Source organism: Dendroctonus ponderosae, unplaced genomic scaffold (genome assembly GCF_020466585.1).
Source record: "Dendroctonus ponderosae isolate FM_Combo_2020 unplaced genomic scaffold, Dpon_F_20191213v2 Dpon_F_20191213_5, whole genome shotgun sequence".
NCBI classification, from domain to species: domain Eukaryota; kingdom Metazoa; phylum Arthropoda; class Insecta; order Coleoptera; family Curculionidae; genus Dendroctonus; species Dendroctonus ponderosae.
The window spans coordinates 5,770,073-5,779,350 of NW_026018715.1; the positions used below are offsets into that span (position 1 = coordinate 5,770,073).

The 9,278-nt window shown below is 33.2% G+C and overlaps 1 protein-coding gene across 1 annotated transcript in view; it reads left to right on the plus strand.

The window, feature by feature from the left end:
- Nucleotides 1-7,299, plus strand: part of LOC109546580 (eukaryotic translation initiation factor 3 subunit A) — a gene marked incomplete in the record, with an annotated part of 14,096 nt that extends 6,797 nt beyond the window's left edge. Inside the window, 3 exon segments of the mRNA XM_048666402.1 lie at nt 214-355; nt 2,524-2,753; nt 5,584-7,299. Of these exon segments, the coding sequence (XP_048522359.1) occupies nt 214-355; nt 2,524-2,753; nt 5,584-5,654 (443 nt within the window).
- Between the last annotated feature and the right edge of the window lie 1,979 nt (nt 7,300-9,278).

A 9,278-nucleotide genomic window follows, 5' to 3' on the forward strand; every position in this document is an offset into this window, starting at 1 on the left:
AATTTTGCACTGTCCTTACATGATTTAAAATTATGTTAACTGGTTCATTGACTATTGTGGCAGTGCTAGAAAGCTCTTAGAGAATGGGTCTTGTAATTTGTGTTAGGTACGTTCGATCTCAAATTAGTATTGCATTTTGATAACTGTGTATTAAAATGATTGATAATAAGAAAGATTTTTGCTCATATTGTAACCAATAATGATTATTTTCAGGATACGATCGTGACCGCAGAGATACCAGAGAAATTGGAAGAAGAGATGAGCGCGACAGTGGACGTTCATATGAGCGGGACCGAGGCAGCGAACGACCGCGCTTTTACGACTCTTCTCGATACGACCGAAAAACTGATTCCAGGTAAGTTATGTTTAGCATATAGCATGTCCTGAAATGAATATGGCAGAAAGCTAAACCACGGATTCTTGGAATGATCGGATACAGGTTGTCAAGGTTTAATTTTTTTTAAACATTTTTGCTAATAGTTTTGAAACTAAGTAACTTTTTGTATAAAGCAGATTGTCCTAGTTATTTCGTATGGAGGATACCAGTTGGACCGAATATTAAATTGTTATTATTAAATAATAATAAACCATATAGGTTTAGGAAGGCAATATCTTTCCAATTTCAAGAGAATATATTTTTATTGTGGCTGTTGCCACAGTGTATGAACGTTTCTGCTAACATCATTGAGTCTGTAAACTTTTCAACGGAAAAAGGGTGTGCCTCGACGATGTTGCTCCGGCAATCCATTTTCAGGATATTTACACAGTACCATACAATTCAATGTTTTTTGTTGAAAGTTTTCAAATACAAAATCTGGATTTGCCATTGATGTCAATTTGAAGCTGACCTTAGTGCACTATCCAAAAACAAAAAAGGTGGCCCGCAAGACCAGAGCACGCAAGGGACTAAAATTAATTTTTCATGTTCAAAATTGATCTTCAAATTTGACTAGATTTTTAAAGGTCCCACGTTCATCTTTCTGCAATCGGTTTAATGACATTTTTAAACACCGTGATTCTCGTCTTCAAGAGAACGGTAACCTCAGTCTTTCTCCTATAGTTATAACTGAATGAATCACTCGTTTGCTTTTGAGAATACGCTTATTCGCTTCGCAAGACAACGCCGTTCCCGGTTTTTGGACCAGCTCAATCGAACTATTAATCGAATTTYCATCAATTTCCGTTTACATTAAAACACGAAAAGAGTCAAAAAATGTTTTCGATTTATTGGTCTGTCTAAAATCGGAAACTTATAGTTTATCATTGTGGCAACAAACAATCGTTAACGACATTTAGTGGCTATTTCGGTCTAAGTGGAATCCATCMATGATAAATTTCTKATTTTTTGTRAGCATTTAAGTTGATRGGTATAAAAATTATTTATTTTTCTCTCTATGGAGGTTAGRTRGSAATTTATTTTGTACTGAATTTGRTCAATTCGACCRGTTGATTGGTATTATATGGTGTCAAAAGTAATTGATGTGAATTCGAATTAATCCAAAGAACATTTGACACATTTATCCAATTTTGATAATTTCSCTCCCATAGGGGTGTAACCACCCAAGTTCGATTTGTCATGTAACTTTTCCAAATCSAACAACCTGCATGGAATGGTTCTAAGAAAAAATACAAAAAAATTCCTTTCGATTTTTTGCGATGTTTACATTATATTTCTTGCTCGAAAACGAAGCTTCCTATGGAAAAAACTTTTTCTTTGTAAAACTCGGGCTTGCCGAGATCTATATGTATAATCGTTTTTTTCTTGAGCAGTTGGTATTGACTATTTCTTAACGATCCGATAATGAGGGAATAATTTAGTATTTTTAAAATTCATGAAACATTTGTAGAGAAAACTTCACCGTAATTTTGTGATATCAAATTTCGTTCAAAATTTGACATTGGAGGTCTTTCCTGCTTCATACCAATCCATTACACTCGAAAAATGTTTCATTTTTTTGAAAGAAAATTAATCCCAGCGTCTGTGACGCCACATCCAGTTTAAATGGAAAAGTCCCTTTGAAAGTAAAAAAAATAATGGGTAGAGCTCAACCAGGTCGAGATTTTATTAAGAATTTTTTTTGACAGGACGCTCTCGTTTTGAAGGAAAAAAAATGTGAAAATCGCAAAAAATCGAAAAGACCACTGAAATTTAGAAAAATCCGTAGCAGGTGATTATTTATGGAAAAGTTACATGACAAATCGACCTTATTGACGGTCTGTAATATTACTTTATTTAGAAGCAAAATATTAAGGCGTAAACGCATTGATGACTATTTAAGTTAAATTGGGTGGTGGTTTTTTACAAGTAATTTCCAATTATTTGCTGAGAGTATAATTGAAGAGCATTGAAGAAAATTATGCATTATTAAGGATCATCTATCAGCCATCTGAAGAATAATTTTAGGCTGAATACTTGTAATCATCTTATACATATGTATACTAATATATTTGCGCGATGAGTTAACATCTAAAATTATGTTTTTTGGATTAAAATTGTTTTGTCATTTAATAAATTAATTCTAGAACGGACGAACGAGACCGCAAACCGGAAAATGGTGGAAGTACATGGCGTTCATCTAAAACGAGCGATGATACTCTTCGTAGAGGACCCCCACCGTCTTCTAGAAGCGGGCCTTCAAGACGCGAAGAGCCTATAAGAAGAGGAGGTGATGATGGTACTGCGGATGACGATAGGCGAGGTGGGGAGGACAGAAAAGTTGTGGAGGAGAAACGTCCCGCACCCAAGGAAAAACGTAAGTAGTTTTCAAAATAACATTTTCATTATTATCGTACGTCTACTTTGCAAATCTTAAATATCGATGTTTCTGTTTTCGTTTTTTATATCGGGAACTATCCTGCCTATTTTACTGTTTTTACTTTTTGAATTTTATTTTTTCATTGTTTTTACGGCAAGATTTGAATGAGATCATTAGATATGTTAATGATATGTATAAATATAACTATATTTGTATTTAAAGTGGATAATAGATTGATAAGCGAGCAACATGTACAGAGTGGTTCAGGTTTAATATTGACAACTTTGAGAATCAATAGATCATAATATAAAAATGTTCAGAAAATCGCAAGGTTTTGGAGTAAGTAATTGTTTCTTCATATGTTTCGAACCTTTCATCGAATTGTAGTAAAATTCGGAATACAAACACTTCTAATGACCTTTCGTCCGTTTTAACTTTTTCCTTGAACTTTATTTTTTCACATTTTATTTTGTTTTTGAGATATTTAATGAAATTCGGAACAATGTAACTCTCTAGTTATCTACATTTTATTAAAGAGTACAGCAAGTCATGGAAAATCAATTTGTCTCAACTTAACTTTGTGCAGAAGATTGTCACAAGTCTATTTCAAAAGCGTTCCTTGCGAAGGACCAGTGACTTGGCCGCCACGCTCCCCCGATCTGAATCCTTTGGATTTTTTTGTATTGCGACATCTAAGATCTATCATTTATGAAACCAGTAAAGGCCCGTGATTAAGTGATTCATTCATCACTAGGATTAAAAGCGCTTGTAATAAAATAAAAATTAGTCCCATTCATTAAAAGTTGCGGTTAAAGCTGGATTTATAAACTCTGCAGTCGGTGCCCTTCGTCGTTCGAAGTCCGCAGTTGCCGCCGTTCGAGAAATAAACACGCGCGCGCACGTAACAATTTATAAAGCCGGCGTTGCTTGAGGTTTGTCGTTTCCAATACATTTCCATGTCATTGGTAATTAACCAAATTTTATTTCGCCGGCGACGTCGTTCGTGCAGTTGGCGATTTAACCAATGAGAGAAAGAGTTTCATAACACGTGAGTGACTGAGTGACATTTGTCAAAACGAGGCCGTGTTTTATTTATATTGCTTAATTTGCGACCGTGCTAAATACATCTTGTTTAATGGTAAAATAGAAATTTAGGCATGTTACTAAAGGCGCTTGTCCTTCAATAGCAAATATGAACGTCAAAGCAAGTAGCTTGTGTCTAGATCAACACAATCTCGACGTTTTGATATTTTTACATTATAATAAAAAAATTGAATTGATGTATGTATTATTGGGTCAACACAAGAGACAACATAACCGGCATTAAATCATATGAGCATACAATCTGTCAATCTGACGAATCAAATTCCAACGTCGGCAACTGCTAACTGCACAATATAAATCATAAAAACTCGAACAACAGAAACGGCAACGGTACGGCAACTTCACGAACGACTAACGGGACGAACTGCAGAGTTTATAAATCCAGATTAATACACGAGTTCGCCGATGTCAAAATGTATTGACGCTGGAGAAATGCACTTAAACAATTATTGTAATTTTTGTCTTAGTTGGTGAAAGTTTCTGGGATGATTAAATTATTGAAATTTTTATGGTTTTTTCGTTGCACGAAAAACACTTTTAAAATAGAATTGTAACAATATTATGTACAAACGTGAGTTGACAGAAATAATTAGGTTTCCATCATTCATCGGCTGTAACGTTTAATGAAATTTACGTAACTACATTGTCCCAAATTTCATTAAATATCAGAAACGAAATAAAATGTAAAAAATACTAATGACAAATAAGTTTTCAAACGAATCAGTAAATACCAATATGATGCCGTTTTATTGAATTTAGTCCCAAAGTTTTCAAGGAGATTGGGCGGTTAAAAATGAAAGAGCAATCTGTAAGGTCATTTGAAGTGTTTGTATTCCGAATTTCACCACAATTGTATGAAAGGTTTTTTCGTAAAAAAATGTCAACCCTTTGTATTTCCGAAACGAGGCGATTTAAGGATAATGTTTATATAAGATAGTTAAGTACATTGTTCTAAACTGTGAGTTGATTCCTGAATTCGTAATTCACAAATCTCCGAGATGACGGAAATATATAGGATAATTCTGCCTTGATATATGTGTATTTTTCTTGGAATATGTTCGATGGTAATTTTGTGCAACGTATTTCTAAGAGAATAATTAATATTGGTAAAAAATGTCATTGTTGAAAATATCATCATTTTAAGCTATTTAACTAAGTTTCAGTTAAATGGTAAATGGTCTGCTAAAAAATTAAATTGTAACGTCGTAGGTCAATTAGCTCAAAAAATGTTAATAATTGAAGTAAAATAAATGAATTTTATAAAAAAATAATAAAAATTTGCAGCAACTGTGTATCATTAGAAGGTTGCTTTCTTTGGTCGTTAATATTTTTTTCAATGCTTGTCAATAAACCGAACTTGTTTTACAGTATGAGAAGTAAAAGCAAAATACACTCGCCCACGTTTTTTGTCCAATCTTGTGCCATTCAAGCGCAATCCCTATTTTACCCTGAAATTTGGAAGTCGTATGAAAATAGTTATTTTATAAGGCAAACGAGCAAAATGTGAATTCACATCAATATGTTGTCTGGCGCTTGCATCAAAAACTCCGTATTTATCAGCATTTTTGCTAATTAAAGTATTTGTTTTAGTGAATGTTTCTAGTTGCTTGATAATTTTTTGCACCCGTGTACATTGTGCTCGCATTTATTCAGTTTTACACTCGGGTTATATTTAGCTGCGGTTTTAAAAGTCAAATTGCATTAATATGTAACTTATTTTCAGCAGCGACAGATTCTCAACCGCCAGCTGAAGCCGAAGATGGATGGACGACAACCAAGGGTCGTCGCCGTTAGTTTCATCAACATGTATAAATTTTCATTAATGCTGTTGCTGCTTAAGTAAAACAATGTTTGTTTCATTTAATCAAAAACATATTAGTCGCTTTATTTTTATCGTTTTAAGCTTAAGATTGTTTAATCAATTTATTCATTATAGGTCATACTGTAGTTTCATCAGGTGTGTGGTTAAAATTTCAATGCCTTCAATCCTTTTTTAGTGTTTTAATTTAAATTCAGACCACTGATTTGGTTGAAAATTTAAAAACAAAACCTGCGCCCGTGTTAGGGATGCTTGCTAGTGGCAAGTGGTGGAGCATTGAGCCAATCGTTATAATTAGTAATTTTTTAAATTATCCGCCCAACATTCATTAAATAATCTTTTGACAAGTATTGAGATTTACTGATGAGAATTGCGAGTCTGTTGTGCGAGTGGCAATATGTTTAATGGCTCGCTGCTGTTGAGCCTAAAGTATAAATAGGCCAAGATGTATAGCATTTTTGCGTGACAAAAATACTAGTAGCAAACCAATTGTGCGATGATATAATAGATAATGAGCAGATGAATAGGTATGTTTTTACGGGTCGCATTTCCGGTGCATATGTTAGTTATTAACAATTTATTGAAAAAAAAAACGCTATTTTTTCTTTCTGTTTATAGTTTTCTAACTGTGAAACTAATGGAACAATCGAAATGCCCCAACGAAGTGATAAGATCGATAAGAAGTATGCTAAAAACCGTTCGTATAGTTCGCGAAAATCGTCCGATCGCCCCCTCGCAGTTGAGTGGACTTTGCAAAAAAAAATTTGAATTATTATCGGACTTACGGTAACTCATACAGGCCGGCCGGGAAAAGACGTACTGCAAATTTCGCTCAAAATATTAGCGCTCCAGCTCAAAAAATGACAGCTATGAATTTTCGAAAAAACGCCCAATTTTCCGGTTTTCCCTAAATTTCTCAGAAACTAATTATCCGATTGTGGCGTTTGACCTCTCATTTTGTAGATATTTTCTTTCTTTTTTGTCTATATTTGGGGAATTCCGATTGCTCCATTAGTTTCAAAGTTATAAACAGCAAAAATAGCGTTTTTTGCAATAAATTGTTAATAACTAACACATGGACCGGAAATGTGAGTCGGAAACACATACCCATTCATCTGCTCATTATCTTTTATATAATCGCACAATTGGTTTGCTACTAGTATTTTTGTCACGATAAAGCATTTTTAAACACCTATAGCTTGGCCTAAAACGGCAAGTGTTTAAATGATCTTCTAAGCCTAAACAATACTGCCTCTTTCAAGATATTAACTCTACTGCGATAAAAGGGCGATTTTATGATAAATTCTAATTCGTCTGGGCAGCTGGCTCAATGTGTGAAATACAACCAGATGAAATTGTTGCTGGTTTCACATTAAGAATTTCAAGAATGTCTTGTCTTGGTTTTTTTAGTTGGGGACCCCTAGCAATGCACTAAGTTTTCTGTTTCAGAACAAAAAGTTTTCATTTTCTTCTTTTTATATGCGAGCTATTTTCAAACTTTTACATATTTGAATTTGTTTGGATTTTTCTGAATATGTTTATTATTTAAATATTTTTTTAATACGAATGTTTGATTTTATCATATTATGAATATTTACGTACTTATAACTCTTCTGGATATATTTTGTTTTATTTGTCGTTCCTCGGGCCCGAAACCAATGGTCCAATAGCTATAGGAAAGGAAATACTTTATTCCAATATTTCTTAACATTTAGGTTTGTTACAATATGCGTTATTTCGTAACTTCATATAGATGTGTGTGGTGTAAAAATGGCCTACAAATGAAACACATATAATTTAAAAGGGCTAAATTATTAAGGGGCCCGATGATTGGGCTTACTTATCTTTTCAACAGGTTTTGGGCTGTTGATGTTTTTCTGTGAATTACTCAATCGACTTTTTTCTAAACTAATCTGAATCTAATCTTATATCTACGAATACATCAATTACGCTGCGTAGAGTTGTATTATTGTCTCATTAGACTTTGCATGTCGTTAAAACTGATTATTGTTAATGGTATCAATTGATCAAAAACAGTTTAGTTCGTTTAAAAGGAAACGACGTATTAGGGGGCATACGCTAAAAAATATGATCTATTTTATATCAGAAATTATTCATCGTACATGAGATATTTTTTTCAATTCCATAATTGGGACAACACAAAGTGAACAAGGTAAGTCGTACTCATCATGGATCTTTTGTAATCACCCGGAAACTACTAAAAATGATCTAACTTTAAGGCGTAACTAAAAATGGCAAAAACAGATTAATTAGCTAGAATAACATGAGATGCTAGATAGATTTAAGATCTGCACCATACAAATACAATCTTTTTAATTATGAATTTTACAAGAAAAAGTTATTGTTTCTACTTGGTCTAAAACCTAAAATGCAACCAGCAGATATTACTTTTTTACACCAGGTATATCAGAAACTATGAATTTTGCTCAAGAATAAAGTACCTTTATTTGTGACAATATCGAAGACTTTTATCAGTTGTCTTTATTCGCTAAGCATCTGATTTCTGCATTTTAGGCTTTGGACCAGGCAGAATTTCTTATGAAGAATAAATTTCTCGTAAAATTATTAATAAAAAAGTTACCCATTTGGATCGAACTAAGTAGACACCCTGTATACTAATAGTATAACCCTGTATAAAAGAAATAATTGCGCACGAAAAGGAATCCTCTGCAAGCTCGCTTTATGATTTTTTTTCAAACGAATGTCTTGTGGTTGATATACATTTTTGGAAACTTGTTTACAAACACTGTGTGGTTTTTTTCTTTTTGAATAAAATTAATAAATTTTAAATATTAAAAACTAACAATAACAGGAAAGTGTTAACTTTCGGGTTTTGAATGAAATTCGTTCGGCCGTTATTCCGATATGTTTTCATAATAGTTTGCTTCCAATTGCTGTGTACAAAAATTTCGTAGATTCTTTACTAATAAATGACCCTGTACTACGGTTTATTTTGTCTTTGCCAAAAGCATTTTTGCACAAAAAAGGCTGCGAAAATATTCAAGCAAAAGCTGAAAAATCGTTTTAATAAAATATTGTAATTCTATGTTAGTGCTATCATATCAAAGTTGGAAGCTATGAGCAAGAACATTAAACTTTAAGAATTTTAATAAGAGGATGGAACATTTTTAACCGCAATTATTCAACAAAACTTCAAAGTTTCAGAAAATGTTATAATTTACTCAATTCAATAGCTAAAATAATGCAAATTAATAAATTGGGCGCTATTTCCACACTGCCAACTCAAATTGACGCACACGTTACGTTGTGGTTCAGAAATCTTAGTATTTCGCCGCTTTGAATTATATATTCCATGCTTAAGAAATGTTGAATCCCAGTGTAATAGTTGACCAATTAAAAATCAGAGAAACAAAGCTGGAGCTGTGTATAAAACAAAGATGGACAGGTGTAAACATTAGCACGTCGCTCCGCTGGACGCCTTTATTCCATATACTTTTGTAAAAGCATATGGTTTATTGCCAGATAAACAAGGACGAACATAGCATAGATCAGGTGAAAGTGCCCGAAAAACTCAAAAATCTATTTATCGACTAGAAATGCAAGAAACAGGGGAGTGG